At 39.8% G+C, this 24,407-nt stretch overlaps 1 protein-coding gene across 3 annotated transcripts in view; it reads right to left on the reverse strand.

Annotated features, from left to right (window-relative positions):
- Positions 1-622: 622 nt before the first annotated feature.
- The window catches only part of LOC146386236 (glycine receptor subunit beta-like), a 59,692-nt gene continuing 35,907 nt past the window's right edge, over positions 623-24,407 (reverse strand). The window contains exons 7-11 of one of the 3 annotated variants that reach the window (XM_084932330.1): positions 22,407-22,544; positions 21,285-21,437; positions 19,349-19,497; positions 10,438-10,611; positions 623-6,770 (exon numbers count right to left, since the gene is read on the reverse strand). In XM_084932330.1, coding sequence (XP_084788456.1) covers positions 6,477-6,770; positions 10,438-10,611; positions 19,349-19,497; positions 21,285-21,437; positions 22,407-22,544 — 908 coding nt within the window. In that variant the 3' untranslated portion in view covers positions 623-6,476. Of the gene's footprint in view, positions 6,771-10,437; positions 10,612-15,785; positions 17,079-19,348; positions 19,498-21,284; positions 21,438-22,406; positions 22,545-24,407 lie in introns of those variants that run through there. The other 2 variants (XM_084932331.1, XM_084932332.1) reach the window with 2 other exon arrangements.

Here is a 24,407-nt window from a genome sequence, read left to right on the forward strand (position 1 = left end):
TCAGATGTATAATTCATATACATGATATTCAGCAAGATAATGCTAAACGCTATACTGCATCGACTAAAACACTAAGGTTTCATATTAGAAAAGCTGTTGGACTGGTTTGCCTACTTCCAGACCTGTTGGCAACTGAAAACATCTGGCCCATCATGAGCCAAAAAACATGACAAAGAAGACCCAGGACTGATTAGCAGCTCTATTTTTTCTTAAAATGGACCAGTTCCTCAGTTTAAACTGCATTCTGTAGTTTACATTTTACACACTGCCTGAAGTGTTTTGGATTTGGCTTTGTTTTAAGAATAAAAATATTACTTAACATCAGTTTTCTAATGCCAAAAACACTCTAAAGTCCAAATGCTATAGATTAAAGAGAAATAAGGTAAAGAGAGATCAATTTCAGATCTTATACTAGAAATACTGAAGGACAAACAAAAGATGCTGAAAAGGCTTAGGGGACCTAATTGGTTTTGCTGTCTTCTTGAATTTATTGCCATTGTTACCATGGGTACATTTTCTTTGAGAATGTGAACTGCTTCATGTTGTGTTTATTTTGTTTTTGTTTAAAAATAAATAAAACAAACAAACAAAAAACAAGCAAAAAACAAATGCAGCACATCTCTTCTTGGGGAAAAGAAAATTTTATTCACGTCCACGAAAATGATTCAAGTTCTTTGCAGTGCTGGGAAGACAGTACTTCTGAAATATATATCATGGCAATATATATTTTAAGAAAGGGCATAGCAAACAGTTTAGCAACTGGCAGTCAAGCTTAGCTGGTACTTAAAACTGTGCAATCTAACGTCAAAGTACTCTAGCAGTTAGTTAGAACACTCCAGCAAAAAGATATATCATCGATCTTTAGTGAAATTTGACATATTGCATAATGCCGTCAGTCAGTTATCAGTCTACTATATATGTATTTGATTCAGAGTCAGAGCCACATGGAAATATTTCTGATTCTTTTCCTTTTCTTGCCCATTCATTTAAATCACATCTCCACAGTTTTCCATTTGGCATTTTAAGTGAAGAGTTTCTTCCTTTTGTATGATTATATCTTTACATACTGGAATGTTACTGACTGAGCTGATTACACTTTATGTTACAAAGTATAGATAGCATGAAGTTATTCATAAAAAGCAAGGTGTCATAAGAACTAATAATTGTTAAATTAAACTTTGGAGTAGTTTTTCTGTAATGTTATGCTATGTAACATTAACTCCTTGCATTTTGCATACAGTTTTTCAAATTAAGAAAAAAAAGAACAAAATATATGTATGTGTGTATTAAAAATAACAGAGAAATATTCAGCAGCAGCAATTGTTCCTTGTTTTGTAATAGGAATGCACACGGGACAATAAGCCTAAATGTCAAGTCTCTAGTGAGATGTAGGTATCAAAAAGATCACACTAGAACAAATAGTTAATAGTTACACTGCGCAAAAAATTAAAGCACCACTTTGAAAATGTATCAGATCTAAATATGGATTCAAACGCACCCTGAAAATCGAAGTAAAAAAATTATGGTGCTGGCTAGTTCATTTTGACAGAATTTAGTTCCTTCCACTCAACATGGTACTCAGTAGTCAATATAGGCCCCACATGCTTGTCATTCCTGACAGTTCCTAATGAGATTCTTCAAAGAGTAGTTGTAAAACATTTAACAGATCATCTGCAGAGGAATGGTTTATTTGAAGAGTTTCAGTCAGGTTTCAGAGCTCATCACAGCACAGAAACAGCTTTAGTGAAGGTTACAAATGATCTTCTTATGGCCTCTGACAGTGGACTCATCTCTGTGCTTGTCCTGCTAGACCTCAGTGCAGTTTGATACTGTTCACCATAATATTTTATTACAGCAATTAGAGCATGCTATAGATATTAAAAGTTCTGTACTGCAGGGATTTGGATCATATCTATCTAACAGACTCCAATTTGTTTATGTAAATGGAGAGTCGTTAGTTATGGATGCCACACTTTGTGTACTAACACCGATTCTGTTTACATTATCCATGCTTGCCTTTGGCAGTATCCGTAGTAGTAAGTTAGATAGCACACACCAATTAGATTGCAGGAATTTCTTATAAAAGTAAAGACCTGGATGACCTCTAATTTTCTTTTACTCTACTGTGGCCTAAAAGAATGTTAGAAATATGGTATCTAACCAGATTCTTGCTATGGATGGCATTAAATTACAGGGCACTAGTGGTGGACCTACCATTAACACTGTGAGGAATACTGGAGTCGTTTTTGACCAGGATATGTCCTTCAATGCACATATTAAACAAATTTGTAGGACTGCTTTCTTCGAATTGGGCAATCTCTCTGAAATTAGAAAGATTCTGTCTTAGAGTCACGCTCAAAAGCTAGCTCATGCATTTATTACTTCTAGGCTGGACTACTGTAATTCATTACTATCAGGATGTCCTGAAAACTCCCTGAAAAGCCTTCAGTTAATCCAAAGTGCTGCAGCAAGAGTACTGACAGGGACTACATTGGCTTCTCTTCATTGGCTCCCTGTTAAATCCCGAATTGAATTCAGAATCCTGCTCCTCACATACAAGGTCTTGAGGACCCAGGCTCCACAATAGAGCATTTGTTTTCAGACTGCTAGTTTACCTTTGACTACTAGGGTAGTAAAATGGGAGACAGTGCCTTTCACTTTCCAGGCCCCTTTTCTGTGGAACCAGCTTCCAGTTCGGATTTGGGAGAAAGACACCCTCTCTACCATATAGCATATAGTTAAGGCTGAATCAGGTGACTCTGATCCTCACTTAGTTTTACTGCAATAGCCCTGGGCTGCTGGGAGCTTCCCATGATAGAAGTGTTTCTTCTTCCTCACTTTGGCATACACATGGTGCAGCCAGGAATCGAAACACCAATCGTCCGACTAGTAGATTACCCCCTGTACCCAGTACCAAGTTAAATTTTATGTAAGGTAATGGAATTTTAGGTAACAGGTTCACTTTCATAAACACCAAAGCAGATGATAGTGATTAAAAACCCTTGCTGCTATTTAAATGACCAGATCCATTTCCCAGAAGTTTAAGTGACTTGATGCTATACTCTGATTAAAACGTGTTCTTTTGAGCAGTGTATTTTAATCCAAATCCAAATCCAATTTGTTTATATAGCACATTATACAGCTGATCTAAGGGTCTGCGAAGGAATATAAGGCTGAAGCAACGTGGAAAGGTATGGGGGAGCAAGACCATTAAGGCATTTATAAACCAGCGTTAGGACTTTGAAAGTAATCTGTCATGAACAGGAAGCCAATGAAGAGAGGACAGGATAGGTATTACATGTTCATGCCTGTGGGTACCAGTCAAGAGGCGGGCAGCAGCATTTTGAACGAGCTGAAGACGTGCAAGAGACCCTTGGCTGACTCCAACATAAAGTGCATTACAGTAGTCAAGCCATGTTGAAATAAAGGCATGTATTACCTTCTCCATGTCACGTTTTGACAAAACTGGCTTCAGCTTTGTTATTTGCCTCAACTGGAAAAAGCTTTGTTGCAACACAGAACTAATATGTTTGTTCAATTTAAAATCTGAGTCCATAATGACTCCCAAATTTGTCACATGCTGTTTGATATAAGACCCTAGCCAACCACAATTTCTAAGCAGGTTGCATGAAATATTATTAGGTCTAAATACAATCACCTCCGTTTTACTCTCATTGCAATTCAAAAAGTTCAGAGCCATCCAAGCTTTGACATCTTCAAGGCCGTTCAAAGGGATTTGGATGGAGCCCGGGCCATTTGGTGCTAAAGGCAAATAAATTTGGCTGTTGTCTGCCTAGCAGTGAAAGGATATTTTGTGTTTTCTAAAAATAGACCCCAAAGGGACCAGGTATAATGAAAAAAGAAGAGGGCCAAGGATTGAGCCCTGAGGCACCCTACAAGGAAGGGGGGCTGAGGTGGACTCAAAATTTTCAACTTTAACACTAAACATTCTGCCACTCAAATATGAACGAAGCCAATCCAGTGCTGCACCTTTGATGCCAACCAGGTGTTCCAAACGAGAGGTAAGAATATTGTAGTCAAGAGTATCAAATGCTGCAGTAAGATCTAAAAGCACAAGGATCACAGGACTTCCACAATCACAAGCTAAAAAGATTAGTCTTAGTAACAAGTGTCAGCCTTCCAGTCTGGCTCTGTTACGCTGACGCAGTGATGAAAAAAAGGCTGTGAATCTAATATGACTTGGAGTTTTTTTACCTTAATATGAAAACACGGCATCTAATTAAAAACATTAAAATGTTTCTTTTTTTTCAATATGGTGCCAATAAAATGTCTAAATTAAGACTGTTATAATACAAATAAATTCAATCATGCTTCTATTGTCAAACTTGAAACAACAGGGAAATTTCAGAAGAATATTTTTACATTTTTTATTCTCTTTGGATTATATTTTCATCATGGAATTTATTTTATTTATTATTCGCCACTAGGGATGGGATTTCATGATTGATATCACTTATCGATCCGATTCCCGTATCCATTCTCATTTTCAGAGTCACCAACATCTCTAAGCACCATGTCAAAGACATTACTTTCATGCAAATTAATTACATCCGCTGGGTCAAATATTTGTGGATGTTGGAGGTATTTCCACTCTTTGTTATGATCAGGGGTCATTACTCAAAAGAAGGAGGAAGTACTTTGTTACACTATTTGTTACATTACAACTGCATTTCTCGGTCAAATGAACAAAAACATATTGTCTCATAATTACCATTTGCCAATATAAACCTGAATTTACAGTCCCACACATCAACACAAATCCCTGCCCTAATGAGGACACATATAATATTTCTCTTAGTATTTAGGTATGAACACAAAGCCTACAGCACAAAAAAAATGAAAACAAGCACAAACAAGCAACAAGAGGCTTTAAAGTGATCTCCATGTTGATTCTACTTCAGAAACATGAACAGATTGTTGTGATTTTGGGCTATATAAATATATAAATAAATATAAATATATAAATAAAAACAGGTAGAAACGAAGCCTGCAGCCTAACTGCTCATCTGTTTGTTACCGGATGAAGTTCAGTGGCAGCTGGCTTCACGGCAGCTCACAAGTGATGGCTCAGCCATGGGCTGGGATCAGCATTCACTCAGCTTAGCATCGCTCTGGGATCTTGGATAGCTTAGCATTTGCATGCTGTTCTTTGCAAGAACTGAAGTTATATTAGCAACAACCTGTTCTGTCCTGGATGCAGTTTGCACTTCCTTTTGTGCAATAAAAATAAAAATTATGTTCGTATCCACGCTGGAAACTGCCCTACAATTTGCTCCTCCATAACTGAAATCAGCTAATTGTAGAATACGTGCCAGAACTGATAAGCGGGATTGACAGGCAGGCAGACTAACAATTCCAAGGAATTGGACTACTAGGAACCGGTTCTTGTAGAGAACCTTCTTTTTCTCGATTCTCATCCACATTGGCCACTCTAGAATACTATACCTTTAGCATGAAGTGTGACCAGTAATGTTACCCTCAATAAAAAGCATTTATTTCTAATGCACAGGATACAGTTATATTTTAAACTGCATAATTTAAGTTATAACTAGCACAATGTCCTGTATTACACAAAGACAAACATGCAGTGCCTACTTAATATACAGGCTTTAAGGGAACTCAAGCAATAGGACGCTAAGTTTTATATTTGTGAAAATTTGCAGTTATACCCGGAACCACACTGGTTTTTGCAGCTTTGCAAACATGGCTCTAAACAGAAAAAAAGAGTTGTTAGTTAGCAACGACGTGCAATCTTGTGTAGGAACTTCTGGCAATAATAAATCCAGCCTTCATAATGGTTTATATTTTTGACACCAGACAAACTGACAGTTTCCAGTCTGTTTTGATCGACTGGAATAAAGCTGTGATAGGCATGGTTTCCTTGGAGCATCAACACTGCTGAACGAGTAAGACTGCTCAGAGATTACTGTTAGTTTGTTGGAAACATGTTCTAGTTGCAGGCATTTCTAATTTCATCACATATGGTGGATTTCTGCAATAGCTTGTTTTATGGCACATGTCCATTGTTAAAAAACCAAACAAACAAACAACCCACCAGTTTTTGTGTTGTATACCTGTATAGCAGATGTGAACAGGTTGAAAATGTAGGTAAAAAGGAGACCTTCCATGATATAACTTGCTTTAACCCGATATCTAACCCATATGGTGAGTTGACACTTACAAATGAAATTTCAAGCATCCATGTACCTTGGAAAATATTGACAGGATGAAGGTAATGTTATTCATTGCTCCCTTGAAAATACTAAAAATATTGTACATGAAAGCTGTTTCTGACAGAGTAAGGTGGGAACTTTTATCTGATTAAACAGATTTTTTTTTTAATGGAATGAACTATATATAAATTTACTATATGATTTATCAAAGAAAAGTGTACTTTTAATGTCAGCACTGTCCGCTCTGTACCCAAGATACAAATCACTTTCTTCTTCTTCCTCTTACAGATAGATTGACCAGTAGACAACATTGAAGAAGAGGAAAGAGAAGGGGAAAAGGGCTCTTGCATAAAGATCAATGCGCTTAGCAGCTGCCGGTATGACAGGTTTAGGTGGTGGTGGTTTCTTGTTGGCTTTGTTTTGGGATTTGAGGGCCCCTGTAACTTCAACTGGTTTACCATAACAGTCAAAGTTAGAAAGTTCAAAGTCTCGAGGTAAAGATCCCACGATGCTGAAGTCACTGGAGCGAAGGTCAGACTTCGAAGTGCAAACTTTCTTACAGCGAGTTTCAACGACCTGGTAAAAGACACATGCTGACTGAACAACATTAATAGATTTCTTTTTGCTCTTATAAAACAGATATTGCTATTAAGTCATTCCATCTCAAACAGAGACAGGCCTTTTGCTAAATAGTCTCTCATTTGCATAAAAAATTTATGACACATACATAACATATATAATGAGTGCGGTGGGGTTTTATCTTTATATTTCAAAATACTTATCAAGATATTTTTTTTCTTTGAAAAATGGCCAGTTCCAGGCCATTTTGTTGCACACTGAAATCTCTGGCATTGTTTGAATTAATGAATTAAAATGTTCTAAAAATTTGATGATTTGAAATGAAATTTCCCTCTAGGGTGTTACATGGAGCCTTTCAGCTATTTTCACACATGTACCACAGTCTTTAACTTTTCTAAACATTTGAATGAGAATCAAATTGGTTGGCTTAGACAACAATTAATCAATTCCCATATATAGAGTCCATATAATATCTGAATGAGCTAATGCGAAAATAGAGCAATCACCACCTTTTATTAAAACCAAATAGAACATTTGCAGTAGTGAGAATGCATTAAATGCATAGAATGCTCTGTTACGCATATGCAGCAAGTGACAAAACTTGGCTTCAGACAGTGTTCATGTCCAGATTCTCCTCCAAGTGTCCATAATTCATGTGTGAAAACAGTTTTCAAAAACAGCGTTCGAGAAATAAGACCAGGGGTCTCATGAATAAACATAGACATAGAAAAACAGACCTGAAGAGGCATATACCACTTCCCAGTAAGTTGGGATTTATTACAACAAACTTAAGAGGAGAATTTGTGCACTACTACAGAAAATCTGATCCATCAAAAGGAACATTTTCAAAATGGAAATTGGCAATGCATACTGGTCAAGTGCTGGACTGAAGTTATCTCTAGTCTATTTATCGCAGTCTAACGAGTTGCCCGCTCAGTGTCGCTGTGTCCTGCTGTAATCCTTCTGGCGTATTTCCTGTGGTCTCACGGGTTCAGGTCTGAAACTGTCAGACCAGCAAGTGAGAGTTTTGTCTCCAGGCTGCAGAGAGAGCTCAGTGTATTCCTCATGGTGCCGCGAAGTTAGACATTAAGTTCTATTTCTGCTATTATGTGCTGCCTTTAAGCGATAAGCCAGCATGCTATGCTGGCCAGAGAAAGTCCTCAGTCATTCATAGACTGTTCTGTCTTGCCTGCATAAACTGGAGAGACCCATTCTTGTTTTTGGGGGAAAAGTGCACTGGCCCTCCACTTTCTGATATGCCTAGGGCAGTTGGGAAAGTGGCTGCCTCACATGTGAGGGGGGAGCAGGCCCTAGGTAGGTGTCTCTACCTCCCCCTGATTGTGGCTTATTTCAGATTAGCCTCTTAGCAGCTCCTCTCTGGCCCTAGCTCCAGGGGAGCCGTTGACTGGAGACTGTGCTTCTCCCCTGATAAATACAACTTGTCTTGTATTTAGCCAGTAGCTAGTTCCCAGAGAACAGAGTTGGGCCACAATATTGGGAGGGCATCCAGGCTTATTGGCACATTGGTCAAGGGGTCATGACACGCTCAGTGAAACCTTGCTGTGGCATTGGGGACCTTACTGGGGTATTGTCTGCGGTCAGTGGTTTATGTACTCAGAAAAATATCAGAAAAAAGGTCCAGAACGAAGAGAGGAAGTGGATCCTGGTGGCTCCTCTTGGCCTCACATGCCATGGTTTTCAGCAATCCCACCGCTCCTGAACTGGACCGCATGGGTGCTTCCTGTCCAAAAGGACCTCCAGTCTCATAAGAGCAGGACCATCCATCTCTTCCCTGCAGGACTCAGGCAGATGGCCCGACCCTTTAGAGAGAGAGGCTCTGTGCCCTAGGGCTGCCTGAGCCAGTGGTGCAAACTCTGCAGGAGTTTCATGCACCATCCACTAGAGCTGCCTACTCCTACTACTGAAGACTGTTTGCCTCCTGGTGTGCAGTCCACCAGTTGGACCCCCACGAGGGCATATTTTACACCACTCTGCAGTTCCTGCAATCCCAGCTGGATGTGGGCAAGTCTGCAGTTACAGTTACAATGGGAGGTATGGTGGCAGCAATCAAGGCAGTTCGTATTGGTCCCCCAGCACTTATGGGACTGACTCCATCCTAATCTTGACGTTTCTTAGCGGTTCCCAGTGACTTTCAACTTGTAGACCTGGATGCCCAGTTCCCCCATGGACCCTGGTTCTTGGTGGGCTTTAGCGTATTCCCATTTAGCTCGGGCTGTGGTTACTTCCCTCTTGGGTCGGACCATAACGTAGCTCTATGCTAGGCTGCTCCCTGGGTCTTCACAGTGTATAGCAGGTGCATTCAGACAATTAGGAAGATGCGTTCAGAGTGATGTGCAGTGTTAGTTTTCCGCCACACATAGCGTTTTGCATTTTAGCCAAAAAGTTCCATTTTGGTCTCATTATGACCAGAGCACCTTCTTCCACATGTTTGCTGTGTCCTCCACATGGCTTGTGGCAAACTGCAAACGGGACTTCTTATGGTTTTCTGTTAACAATGGCTTTGTTCTTGCCACTCTTCCCTAAAGGCCAACTTTGTGCAATGCACGACTAATAGTTGTCCTATGGACAGATTCCCCCACCTGAGCAGTAGGTCTCTGCAGCTCGTCCAGAGTCACCATGGGCCTCTTGGCTGCATTTCTGATCAGCCCTCTCCTTGTTCAGCCTGTGAGTTTAGGTGGACGGCCTTGTCTTGGTAGGTTTACAGTTGTGCCATACTCCTTCCATTTCTGAATGATCGCTTGAACAATGCTCCGTGGGATGTTCAAGGCTTCGGAAATCTTTTTGTAGCCTAAGCCTGCTTTAAATTTCTCAATAACTTTATCCCTGACCTGTCTGGTGTGTTCTTTGGACTTCATAGTGTTGTTGCTCCCAGTATTTTCTTAGACAACCTCTGAGGCCGTCACAGAGCAGCTGTATTTGTACTGACATTAGATTACACACAGGTGCACTCTATTTAGTCATTAGCACTCATCAGGCAATGTCTATGTCTATGTCTATCTGCACTCAGACCAAAGGGGGCTGAATAATTACGCACACCCCACTTTTCAGTTATTTATTTGTAAAAAATGTTCCACTTCTCACGTGTACACCACTTTGTGTTGGTCTTTCATGTGGAATTCCAATAAAATTTATTCATATTTGTGGCTGTAATGTGACAAAATGTGGAGAAGTTCAAGGGGGCCGAATACTTTTGCAAGCCACTGTAGTCTCTTACTCTGAATCCCAGGGTTACAAAGTAACCATGCATTCTCATTAGTGTGGTATATCCAGTTATCCTATGATGTCTAATCGCTATATATATATATATATATATATATATATATATATATATATATATATATGCTCATATATTGCTTTATAAATCAAAAAAATTCCTGGATCATTTTTTGCTTTTTGTGCACATCCATACTTTTAGTATTCTTTTCACTCACTGCTGCATGCATGAAGCCTGAGGTGATCTTGACCTGCCATTTCCTTTATATGCATTAGACAATTTAAGTATTGACCTGCACATATTTTTCTTTATTAGACTCAAAAATTGTCTTTTTTTCTTGTATTGATTTTTAAGGATAGATGTGCACTTATGACAAACAATGTAAAAGAGCAGAATACACTATATTTACAGATTTTAGAAGTCAGTTACCCAAGTTGTGATCACCTGCAGAGTGTTGACGTGCATTGGTGTTCCACCAGTGCCATTGATGGTGTTGTTAGGTTTAGTTAAAGGCTTCTTTCCTTCTTTCTCCTTCAAAGCTTTTTCTTTTGTGGCCATTTTGGCTTTCTCCTCTTCGATCAGTTTAGGACTGTTCAGCATCACCTTTATAACAAAAGTAAAAAGGAGTGAGGCACAGAAAAAGAGAAATAGAGACAAGAAAAGAGAGAAAATTGAAAGGTTCTTAGGGTTCTCTATATATTAAGGAATCTTTTTATTTCAACACTTGACATATAAATCATGCCAACTAATCAAACTCAAATGTCTGACTTGAGAAAATCATATCTACAAATTTGTATATAACAAAATTGAATTGAATGTGCATATATACATATACATATATATACACACACACACACACACACACACACACACACATTTTATACACACACACACACATATATATATATATATATATATACATATATATATATATATATATATATATATATATGTACGGAGGGAGGTTAGCCAACTATCAGAGCTGCAGAAAGGTGAGACAAAGAAGGTGCCTAAGAAGTACAGCAAGCCGTCCATACCTGAGGCCTTGGAAACAACTCACAGCCTTGGCCAGCCGCTTGAAGAGGTACACTAGAGAGATCGAAGGTAGGAGAATAAACCAGCTGTTCTCCACAGAACCAGCCAAGGTGTACTCTCACTGGCAGGGGAACAATATGGCTACGTTCACACTGCAGGCGAAAGCGCATCAAATCCAATTTTTTTGACCCTATGCGACCCATATCCGATCATGGTATGACAGTGTGAACAGCACAAATCCGATATTTTCAAATCCGATCTGGGTCACTTTCGTATGTGGTACTGAATCCGATACATATCCGATGTTTTAGAAAGCGACTGCTGTTTGAACGGTCATGTCGCATTGAATCCGTCTTTTACGTCACTGACACAAGACAGACGCCGGAGAAGCGCCCGAGAGGACATCGTGAATGCTTCCTGGCCATCCAGTGTACATGTTAGTGAAACTGTTGGGAAGACAACGTGAACATTTTATTTGTACTGTATAATCTGCAGATTCTGACAGAAATCTGCAATTATCCTTTGAAGCACCGCTCCTCTCTAAAACAGCAATAAGGATAATTATTAGGTTATTTACATTATTATGTAAATAACAAAATAACTTAAAGCAAAAATTGGGAAACGTAAAGTCCGAAGTCTTTATATTAAGGGCCATCAGTCAAACAATACTGTTTGCTCTGGGTCTAAACAGAGCGCGTTGTGTGTGACGTCTTCTTTTGCGCATGCGGGCCACTTTGAGCGTTCACACTAGAGCACGTTTGCTGTCACATTTTATTTGTAGTGTGAACAAGCAGACAAAAAAATCGGATTTGATCAAAAAATCAGAATTGTGCATTAAGACCTGCAGTGTGAACGTAGCCTATGAGAACAGCACCACCAAGGCTGGAGAGGGAACAATACTGGAAGAGCATATGGAAGAAGGACGCAACCCATAACGGTAATGCTCAGTGGCAAGTGGATCTGAGGGCAGACCACAGTAAACTCCCTCAACAGGGTCCATAACCATCACCGTGGCAGGCATCCAAGAAAGGGTCTCCAGTGTGAAGAGCTGGACAGCACCAGGCACTGACATGGTTCACGCCTACTGGCTAAAGAAGCTGACTGCACTCCACGAGTGGCTGGCAGCACAAATGAACCGAGAACTGAGGGGATCAAACTACCAGAATGCAACATTGCAGACATAGAGGACAGCTACAAGTACCTGGGGATCCCACAGGTAAATGGGAACCATGAAGAGGTCGCTAGAAAAGCTGCAACCACCAAATACCTGCAGAGGGTCAGGCAAGTCCTGAGAAGTCAGCTGAATGGTAAGAACAAGATCCGGGCTATCAACACCTACGCATTGCCCGTGATCAGGTACCCTGCTAGGTAGGGCTGGGCCATATCATACCGTTCACGGTAATACCGGTATAATGTTGGGCAACGATAAGAAAATGAAATATCGCGATAGAATATGGGTAAAACGCGCATGCGCAGTGCCTTTGCTTTCATACGCACATGGTGGAAAAAGCGTGGCGGCGACGGAGAATGAGAAGGGCGAAAGCGGATGGTTGAAACGGATGAACCAGAATTGGTTTGTAAAAATGCTGCAACTTCAGTGGTGTGGAACTGGTGCCCCTTATAATCCCGTGTGCCTTATGTATGAATGTATGAATGTATGTATGAATTCTGGTTGTGTTTACTGACCTCGAAATGATTTTATGTACACGGCGCTCGAAAATCTGTCAAATGTTGTAGTACAACTTTGCTAAGCTATGAACCCGCACCGCTTGATGGATTGTCGGAGCATTACAGCTATCATAGGCAGGAGCCTCGCGGAGTGATGCGTACTGTGCTTCAACATAATGTTACCGTATTGTGTGTGTATAACCTCTTTTTAAGTTTTGTGGATATTCTACATGGTTGTGCTGAGGATATGTCGATCAATTTCCACTGGAAATGCCTTTTGGTTAAACTGTCAGTAAGGAATTTGCATTTGCACTGTTAAATTTTTATATAACTTTAATGCACATAAAAAACAGCTGCTTGTTTAAGTGAAAATACATTGATTTTTTTTTTTGCACTAATAAAGTTGTGGAGTTGTAAAGTGTTTTGTCTAGTGTCAATTATATCATCAGTTATATCGTTATCGCAAATTTTCAAATGTATATCGTGATAAATATTTTTGGTCATATCACCCTGCTCTACTGCTGGGATAATGAGCTGGCCAAAGGAGGAGATAGAAGCCACTGACATCAAGACAAGGAAGCTCCTGACCATGCATGGAGGGTTTCACCCCAAGTCCAGCACCCTGAGGCTGTATGCTAAGTTTAAGGAAGGAGGCCAGGGACTGGTGAGTGTCAGCACCATGGTCCAGGATGAGACAACAAACATCCACGAATACATCCGGAAGATGGCCCCAACCGACCGTGTGCTCAGTGAATACCTCAGGCTGCAGAAACCCAAGAATGAGGAGGAAGAGGAGGCACCATCATGGAAGGACAGGCCCCTGCACGGTATGTACCACTGGCAGATAGCAGAGGTGGCTGACATCCAGAAATCCTATCAGAGGCTGGACAAAGCCGGACTGAAAGACAGCACAGAGGCACTGATCATGGCAGCACAGGAACAAGCTTTGAGCACAAGATCCATAGAGGCTGGGGTCTATCACACCAGGCAAGACCCCAGGTGCAGGCTGTGTAAAGATGCCCCTGAGACAATCCAGCACATAACAGCAGGGTGTAAGATGCTAGCAGACAGGGCATACATGGAATGCCATAACCAAGTGGCCGGCATAGTATACAGAAACATCTGTGCCGAATATGGCCTGGAAGTCCCAAGGTCAAACTGGGAGACGCCCCCTAGGGTGGTGGAGAATGACCGAGCTAAGATCCTGTGGGACTTCCAGATACAGACGGACAAAATGATGGTGGCTAACCAACCAGACATAGTGGTGGTAGACAAACAGAAGAAGACGGCTGTAGTGATAGATGTAGCGGCATCAATGACAGCAACATCAGAAAGAGGGAACACGAGAAGCTTGAGAAATACCAAGGGCTCAGAGAAGAGCTCGACAAGATGTGGAGGGTGAAGGTAACGGTGGTTAATGGTGGAGTTTGAAGGATAGACCATAATTGCCTGTAGGCTGAAATGAAGGTGTGACAGTATGTTTTAACATGCATACTTATCTGCAGTGTGTGACTTTTATTCAAAATGTGAAGCACTTTGCAAGCCTATCTTTTAAAAAGTGCTATACAAATCAATTTATTAATAATAATTAATAATAATTAATATTAATATTAGTATTATCAAGGGTGGGGCACATAACAACAATGCTCAGTAGATAGGGAAGCTAGGACCACAGCACCACCTTGAACAGGATCCAGTAACCGTCACAGTGGCAGACCTTCACGTGTCATATATTCACACCTATTGCCTAAAGAAGCTAACTGCACTCCATAAGCAGCTTCCAGTACAAATGAACTAGCTGCTAATAGATAAGAAACACGCAGAATAGGACAGAAGGCCAGACAGTCCTGATCCCCAAGGATCCCCAGAAGGGAATGATAACCTGCCAAAGCACAACATGGAAGCTCCTGTCAGGCCGCATAGCAGCTAAGAGGATCAGGCACATAAGGAATTGGCAAAAAAGAAAGAGTGTTAGGGTTTAAAATGATTAAACAAAGCAGTTTTTATTGTTTTTATATACACAATGCAGTGTGCTCATAAACAAGTTAGCGCTCCATGTTTGAAGGTCAAAAGCTTCATCCAGCGGCATGTCTGGACTGAAATATTGAAGAGTTGACTTAGCGCAGAGGGTTTTGCAACATGCTTACACGTCACACTTGATAATGGTTAGAAGGATATTCTCTGGACCGAAGGGAGTCTGAACAGAATGTCCTGAACTAGATATGTAGAATCAGTAATATTAAAATGATCAGCGCTAAGCAGGGAGGTGTTTTTGTGTCTGTCTTTGTGATTCCAGGAAAAAGGAGCAGATAGGAGGTGGGGACAGAGTGAAGACTCATAAGGAGACAACAGGACTGCCACGTTGCTTCCGGAAGAAGATACCCATAATAGTACTTGTTATTGTTGTAGTATAAAACTGTACGGCCCAAACCAGGGTTATCCTGAGGCAGACAGCTGTTCACATCCGTGTCCTTGTAATTTGAACAACAATGCTATAACCTATAGGCCAAATTCAAGACAACTGAACAAGTCACCATCAAGTACCAAGGAGATGCTCTGTCCCAACTGCTGTTCTTCATAGGCATGAAACCCATCACCCATACCTTTAACAAGATTGAATATGGATACTGACAGTGGAATGGAGCAACTGTTAGCCATTTCCTCTAAATGGATGACATCAAGTTGTATGCCAGGGGTGAGCAAGACATCGATTCACTCATCCACACCATGAGGATATAAAGCAACAACAGCTAAATGTCATTCGGAGAAGCAGAGAGGGAAGGTAGTCAGAACTGTGGGGATTGCACTAGCAGAAGGCAGACATTGAGGACGGCTACAAGTACTTTGGAATCCCACAGGCAAATGGAAACCATGAAGAAGCCACTAGGAAAACCGCAACCACCAAATACCTGCAGAGAGAAGGTAGGTGCTGAGGAGTCAGCTGAATGGGGAGAAAAAGATCCAGGTAATCACCGCCTACACCCTGCCGGTTGTGAGATACCCTGTTGGGATAATCAGCTGGCCAAAGGAGGTGACGCCACTGACATCAAGACAACAAAACCTTCGGCTGTAGAGGCCCGAGTGCCACAAAAAATAAAAGCAAAAAAAAATTCAGGAAAAAACAATAAAGAACCATGAATACATCAGAAAGACAGCCACAACTGATCATGTACTTAGTGAATACCTCAGGCATCAGAAACCTGAGAAAGAAGAGGAGAACTTTCAACACATTCTTACTGTCATCCAACTACTGTAAATCTGTGCCAAGTTTAATCTCTATTGGCTGCAATATTCCACAAAAATTAAAGGACAGTTTTGCTCAATACAGTCAACGCAATATGATCACATCACATCAAAGGAATGTGATAACATTGTGTTAAAAATGTATGTAATGTTCTGAAAGGCACATTCAAATAAAATGTATTATTATTGTTATTATTATTATTATTATTATTATTATTATTATTATTATTATTAAAGATCAGCAGTTCAGACCCTCCAAGGTTCAAGGTTACTGTATTTATACCTTTAGGTAAATTTGTTTTACAGAAAAAAAGATGGCATATGGCATCCCTTCACAAAACACACACACGTATTTAATCCTGACAGACACATATTTGGTAAATAGACAAGATGACTCAAACCAAAAACAGTTCTTATTAGGTTTAGTGAGAGCAGCAGGGACAAAGCTGTTTTTATAATGCTTTGTCCTGCATCTTGTAACTAGAAACCTCCGTCCAGAGGGAAGACACTGAAATTCACCCCGTAGAGAATGGGAACCATTATAAAGAACTGATAAAGCCACCCTGTACCTGTTTAGAGTACAGAGAGGCTAAATCTGATTTAGTGAGTTTTTCTCTGTGACAGAGGTCTGACCAAACCATGCCACCAAACAAAGAGATAAAACAGACTCAATAGAAGAACGATAAAACAAAGTTAAAATTGATTAAAAGACAGTCTAATAGATGGGTTATGGTCAGCAAATCCCAAAGAGGGAGGGATTTACAAGCATTCTTCCACTGAATTTCATGTCAACTATTGAAGATGATTGTTTATGTACATTTTTATTTATTAAAATAAGCCTGTTGGCAGACATGTAGAGAAGGTAACCCAGAGGAAGAGTCAACTGGCAATTTCATGTCCACAATCACAGATAAATTTTTTATGTAATGTTATATTGAATTTGAACAGAAATGTCCTTATGTTTGTACAGTGGATTGCGATGAGATGTCCAAGAAGAGGAATCTGATGAGAATTTGAAGTTGAGCATAATTGTCCTTTATTTTCTGTGGGATATTGCTGCCGATAGAGATCAACCTTGACAGAGATGTAGAGTAGCTGAAGGAAGAATAACATTGCCACCCAAACTGAAAAGAAGAATAAATGAACACCCAATCAGGAAAACAATGGTGCAGGAGCTTAATTTCTCTTAATTTCCTGATGAGAAAAAAAGTGAATGTGTTCATTTGTACAGGGAGTGCAGAATTATTAGGCAAATGAGTATTTTGTCCACATCATCCTCTTCATGCATGTTGTCTTACTCCAAGCTGTATAGGCTCGAAAGCCTACTACCAATTAAGCATATTAGGTGATGTGCATCTCTGTAATGAGAAGGGGTGTGGTCTAATGACATCAACACCCTATATCAGGTGTGCATAATTATTAGGCAACGTCCTTTCCTTTGGCAAAATGGGTCAAAAGAAGGACTTGACAGGCTCAGAAAAGTCAAAAATAGTGAGATATCTTGCAGAGGGATGCAGCAGTCTCAAAATTGCAAAGCTTCTGAAGCGTGATCATCGAACAATCAAGCGTTTCATTCAAAATAGTCAACAGGGTCGCAAGAAGCGTGTGGAAAAACCAAGGCGCAAAATAACTGCCCATGAACTGAGAAAAGTCAAGCGTGCAGTTGCCAAGATGCCACTTGCCACCAGTTTGGCCATATTTCAGAGCTGCAACATCACTGGAGTACCCAAAAGCACAAGGTGTGCAATACTCAGAGACATGGCCAAGGTAAGAAAGGCTGAAAGACGACCACCACTGAACAAGACACACAAGCTGAAACGTCAAGACTGGGCCAAGAAATATCTCAAGACTGATTTTTCTAAGGTTTTATGGACTGATGAAATGAGAGTGAGTCTTGATGGGCCAGATGGATGGGCCCGTGGCTGGATTGGTAAAGGCAGAGAGCTCCAGTCCGACTCAGACGCCAGCAAGGTGGAGGTGGAGTACTGGTTTGGGCTGGTATCATCAAAGATGAGCTTGTGGGGCCTTTTCGGGTTGAGGATGGAGTCAAGCTCAACTCCCAGTCCTACTGCCAGTTTCTGGAAGACACCTTCTTCAAGCAGTGGTACAGGAAGAAGTCTGCATCCTTCAAGAAAAACATGATTTTCATGCAGGACAATGCTCCATCACACGCGTCCAAGTACTCCACAGCGTGGCTGGCAAGAAAGGGTATAAAAGAAGAAAAACTAATGACATGGCCTCCTTGTTCACCTGATCTGAACCCCATTGAGAACCTGTGGTCCATCATCAAATGTGAGATTTACAAGGAGGGAAAACAGTACACCTCTCTGAACAGTGTCTGGGAGGCTGTGGTTGCTGCTGCACGCAATGTTGATGGTGAACAGATCAAAACACTGACAGAATCCATGGATGGCAGGCTTTTGAGTGTCCTTGCAAAGAAAGGTGGCTATATTGGTCGCTGATTTGTTTTTGTTTTGTTTTTGAATGTCAGAAATGTATATTTGTGAATGTGGAGATGTTATATTGGTTTCACTGGTAAAAATAAATAATTGAAATGGGTATATATTTGTTTTTTGTTAAGTTGCCTAATAATTCTGCACAGTAATAGTCACCTGCACACACAGATATCCCCCTAAAATAGCTAAAACTAAAAACAAACTGAAAACTACTTCCAAAAACATTCAGCTTTGATATTAATGAGTTTTTTGGGTTCATTGAGAACATGGTTGTTGTTCAATAATAAAATTATTCCTCAAAAATACAACTTGCCTAATAATTCTGCACTCCCTGTATGTGTGTGTGTGTGTGTGTGTGTGTGTGTGTGTGTGTGTGTGTGTGTGTGTGTGTGTGTGTGTGTGTGTGTGTGTGCTTGCGCCTGTGTTTTCAATCAGCAACAAAGAAGAAGCGCTACTGTAAAGCTTAGTGTAGTCAGTGTAAGAAAATTGATGTCGGCTCACTTGACTGCAGTGCTCTGTGTTAGCCACTGTTGACCATTACTAGGATTCCTTTTAAGTTCTGTCAACTTATTTCCATGGGAAACATGAATGAAAAGTTCTAGGTACTATTTTTGCGTCTCAAAAGACTGTGAGGGGACTTCACTCAGAGATGGAGAAATATGCAAAAACAGCAAACGGCAGCCAAAATAAACGCTTGCTTTTTGTTTAGAATTCCATCTCTGCACATCTGCATCTGGACCCTAAACTCTGACAGAAACCTCTACACTGCAAAATAGTATGCAAATATTTTGTTGAATTGCTGATGCAGTTATTGTTATCTTGTCCCAAGGCTTGTTCCCCAAGTAGGTTTTCCAACTAAGCTATGTGTACACAGATATTTTATATATAGCAAGATGTATTTTACAGTACAGTGTGAGTGGTTGTTTGCAAGAACTGACCTGGACTACAGCATATTCCACCAGGGATGAAAAACCAAAGAGCAGACAGGCAATGAGCCAAATATCAATAGCCTTTACATAGGAAACCTTTGGTAGCTCTGAAGCCAAGGACATGCTCTCACTGGATAGCGAAAGCACTGACAAAATACCTAGAAAAGCACAGACGTTAACATGTTAATTTTACCATTTTATAATAATCATTTCCAGGTAATTGAGATTTGTGATCATTTAATTCTGCTTGGATACATCAAAAAGAGGAGATTCAATTTTGAAAGTAGTGATCATTATAATACACCATATTGAATATACATATAACATCGTATTTGCTACAACTCAGTTACATCTGAATGCCTTCTTTAAGAGTTCTGTAAATTGAACATTATGATCCTTTATCAAGCACAGTATTAAATGTATGGCTGCATCAGTATGTTAATCTGAGCAGAGGGAAACAGTAGTATTAAAATATGTTTTAGTGAGGTAAAGTTTTAAGAAGTGAATGATCAGTCTACAGTTACAGCTAGAACTTTTTTTCTCATCATTCAATATTCAATCTGTCTTTGTGGGAACAGAGCAACGAGGAATCTTGACTGAAATTAGGTACTGATTCATAATGAAAATCTCATGCATGCATATAATAATGCTCTCAACTTGAAAACTGACTTGAAAACAAATTTAACATCAGGAAGAGGATGTTTCTCAGAAAATGGCCTGGTTAAAGCCCCTCTGAGACATGCATCTTGTTATTTAATTTGTTGATGTCATGTCTTATTAATCCAATTACAATTCTGTAAAGGCCAGCATAGTCAGATTTGCTTTATATTTGCCCGAATTACATGCTATATATGCTGAAATAACCACATGTTCATAGCAATTGATTACTGAACTAGGTTTGATAAGTATTGCTTTACAGTAGCTTTGTGAAGGTGAAATGTAAGAAACAAAATATATGGCTCTACACAGATAAATGACAAATTTGTCTTCCAGTAACAGTCGTAGCCACAACAAATAAGAATATCCTCATGTACACACAAAGATGCCATACCATTTCTCTATTCTAAAATCTGGATGGCAAGCTTTATGGAACTTAATGGGGTCCATTTTATATAAAGTAACATGAGATCAGGCATTGCTGGGGAGACTGGATTCAATCAGAACCGATAAAGCTGGGGAGACAGGTGAGACAAGTTTAGAAATGATCCTTGTGCATTAAGGTTAGACATAGACATTTAATCTACATCTGCTTTTTCTTTCTTTTCAGTACATGGTACAGCTTCCTCCCATGCTCCTTGTTTCTCATGAAAACACAGCAAAAGGTTGACCCTTGGAGCTACTCTCACTGGAAAGACATGAGACCTCTACACTTTATATTTTAGTCAACTGAATCAACTTAGATTTAATCTACTATAATCTTATGACTTTTGGTTAACTAAAACTATACTAAAAGTAAAAGAATTTAGGTGACAATATTAAACGAAAATCATCTGTCAAAATTAACAAACTCTTGACAAATGCTTTTCATAAACTTAGTGTTTTCCATGAATTCAGCTGCTGTTTTCAAGAAACCTATTTCAAAGCTGAGATTTTAAAGGGAAGCACAGTAATAGAACGTAACTCATTGTCCCATTAATTGCACCAGTATGTATTGACAATGGACCAGCATGGTCAATGCAAGACCTAAGTGGAAATTAACAATTATTAAGTGATTTGTATGTTTTTTTTCTTTGAGGTGTCCAACTGTCTTGAATAAAGAAGCAGCTGTGTTACCTGCAAACACAAATAATCAATGCCTGTATTGAAATTCAAGCATGAGGAGTCTTAGACCAAACACTTCTCTGTATAGGGTACCCAGCGCTGAAATGCAAACATTTGGTTACAGTTTACTTAAATGTAAAGTGATTCAAACAAAGAATGCAAAATGTGTTTTTGTGGTACTCACCTAGTGGCACCCTTGCAGCTGAGGCATCAGGGTTGATCCAGAATGACAACCAGGACAAAACAACAATCAACAGTGTTGGAGCGTAAACTCCCATCATGTAAAAACCGACCTGCCGTCGCAACGTAAATATAACCTCGACACAGGTGTAGTATCCTGGAAACAGAGAATGATTAAATACTCAAACACACAGATCTTAAATACATTAGATAAGCTGTTCATATTCAATATTTTCTGCATTACTTTGAGACAGACTACCTTATTTTCATTGTAGTTAATAATGGCAAATTATCTTTTTAGACAATCCCGACAATCAGACAACTCCTATGAGCAATCACTTGGTGACGACGCGAACAAAAAAACTCGCCTTTAACAGGAAGAAACTATTTGCCATTTTCTGTCACTGGTTGGGGGTAGGGGAGAGTAGGAGTGACAAAAGACACACTAGAAGAGAGCGATAGAGTTTAATCACTGCTAATGATTAAAAATAATAATGGTAGATAAATGCACAGAACACGAAAATGAGTTGAGCGAAGAAGAAACAATCAATGAATCATGGGAAGCCCCAAGCAGCCTAAGCCTATTGCAGCGTAACTATGGGAGGATTCAGGCTCACCTGATCCAGAGTTGTCAAAAAGGAAAATTTTAAGCCTAATGTTGAAAGTAGAGAGGGAAGCTGGTTCTGCAGAAGAGGGGCCTGATAACTGAAGGCTCTTCCTCCCATTCTGCTTTGAGAAACTCGGGTAATTCTGCAGTCTGAGAGAAGTGGCCTACTGTGACAATATACTACTATTATTTATTTAAGATAAGATTGGACTTGATTATTTAAGACCTTATTTAAGAAGGATTTTAAATTCTATATTTAACAGGTAGTCTGAGAGTAAGCGATGGAATTAGGAGAAAATATCATCTCTCTTTCTAGTCCCTGTCAGTACTCTTGCTGCAGCATTCTAAACAAACTGAAGGCTTTACAAGAAGCTCTTAGAGTGACCTGATAATAACAGGTTACTATAGCCTAGCCTAGAAGTAATACATGCACAGACTAGTTTTTGCCTGCATAGTATAATAAAATTTCAATTTACAGAAATTGGACATAGTCTTTTAATTCAATTACAGATTACTAACCTGTTCCTTGGTAGTACTTTGTGCAGTTTCCATATTTTATATCCTCTTGCTTGATGTCAAACTGTGGGAGAGCAATCTCATCCATTTGAACTGGGTCAGACTGCCACATGAACACAAGATCGCTGGTGGTGTAGCCAACTAAAACATCAAAATTAGAATCGTAAATTTTACAGCATCAGCATAATAGACATAAAAAGTACACAATATAATACATAATATGAATAGTTTACATTTTGACCTCAATTTATTTTTTAATTTCTTTGTTTCAACTAATTTTGCCTTCTCCCACTGCAGTATACCATTAGATGAGTATGTTAAAATGGGGATAGCAGCCCCAAAATCTGCTGGAAGTAATTTAAAATCAAGATTCCAGAAGCTACTGGAAGAAGAACAGAGCTCTTTATATTACAGCACGTGGTAGTTTTCATGAAATATAACATACAAAGTACTGAGCACTTGTTGGCCCCTTTGACTTCACTCTATGCTCCTAAACCATCTTGATTGGGCTTTGGTTTCTCTTCAGCACTGTAGCCAGGCTGACAAAAAGTCAGAGCACTGTTGAGCCAACCATTCCTTTAACAGCTAGTAATGACTTCATGAACTTCTTCACAAATAAAATTTTAACCATTAGAGAAAAAAAATGACTTATAATCATCTCACAGATGTAACATTATCTACAGCACCATTGATATTCATTTAGATTCTTTTTCTCCGATTGATCTTTCTGAGTTAATTTCAGTAATTCATTTCTCCAATCCATCTAATGTCTTTTAGACCCCATTCCTATAAGACTGCTCAGAGAACTCCTGCCATGAATTTAAGCTTCGATCTTAAATATAATCAATCTATCTCTAATAATCGGCTATGTACTACAGGCTTTCAAGCTGGCAGTAATTAAACTTAAAAAGCCATCTCTAGAGCCAGCAGTGTTAGCTAATTATAGGCCAATCTCTAACCTTCCTTTCATATCAAAAATCCTTGAAAGAGTAGTTGTCAAACAGCTAACAGATCATCTGCAGAGGAATGGCTTATTTGAAGAGTTTCAGTCAGGTTTCAGAGCTCATCACAGCACAGAAACAGCTTTAGTGAAGGTTACAAATGATCTTCTTATGGCCTCTGACAGTGGACTCATCTCTGTGCTTGTCCTGCTAGACCTCAGTGCAGCGTTCGATGCTGTCAACCAAAATATCCTATTAGAGCGATTAGAGTACGCTGTCGGCATTACAGGTACCACACTGCAGTGGTTTGTATCATATCTATCTAATAGACTTCATAGGTTTTCACTGCTATGCAGATAACACACAGCTTTATCTATCCATGATACAGGGACTAGAAAGAGAGAGCAGATTTCTCCAGTATTGGCTTCCCTTCATTGGCTTCCTGTTAAATCCAGAATTGAATTCAAAATCCTGCTCCTCACATACAAGGTCTTAAATAATCAGGCCCCATCTTAATGACCTTGTAGTACCATATCACCCTATTAGAGCACTTCCCTCTCACACTGCAGGCCTACTTGTTGTTCCTAGAGTATTTAAAAGTAGAATGGGAGGGAGAGCCTTCAGTTTTCAGGCCCCTCTTCTGTGGAACCAGCTTCCAGTTTGGATTCGGGAGACAGACACTATCTCCACTTTTAAGATTAGGCTTCAAACTTTCCTTTTTGCTAGAGCATATAGTTAGGGCTGGACCAGGTGACCCTGAATCCTCCCTTAGTTATGCTGCAATAGACGTAGGCTGCCGGGGATTCCCATGATGCATTGAGCTTTTCATTTTCAGTCCCCTTTTTCACTCAGTGTGTGTTAATAGACCTCTCTGCATTGAATCGTACTTGTTATTAATCTCTGTCTCTCTTCCACAGCATGTCTTTATCCTGTTTTCCTTCTCTCACCCCAACCTGTTGCAGCAGATGGCCGCCCCTCCCTGAGCCTGGTTCTGCCGGAGGTTTCTTCCTGTTAAAAGGGAGTTTTTCCTTCCCAAAGTGCTTGCTCATAGGGGGTCATATTA

The sequence above is a fragment of the Perissodus microlepis genome, chromosome 6 (assembly GCF_051167445.1).
Source record: "Perissodus microlepis isolate ML-2025 ecotype Zambia chromosome 6, ASM5116744v1, whole genome shotgun sequence".
In the NCBI taxonomy this organism is placed as follows: Eukaryota; Metazoa; Chordata; class Actinopteri; order Cichliformes; family Cichlidae; genus Perissodus; species Perissodus microlepis.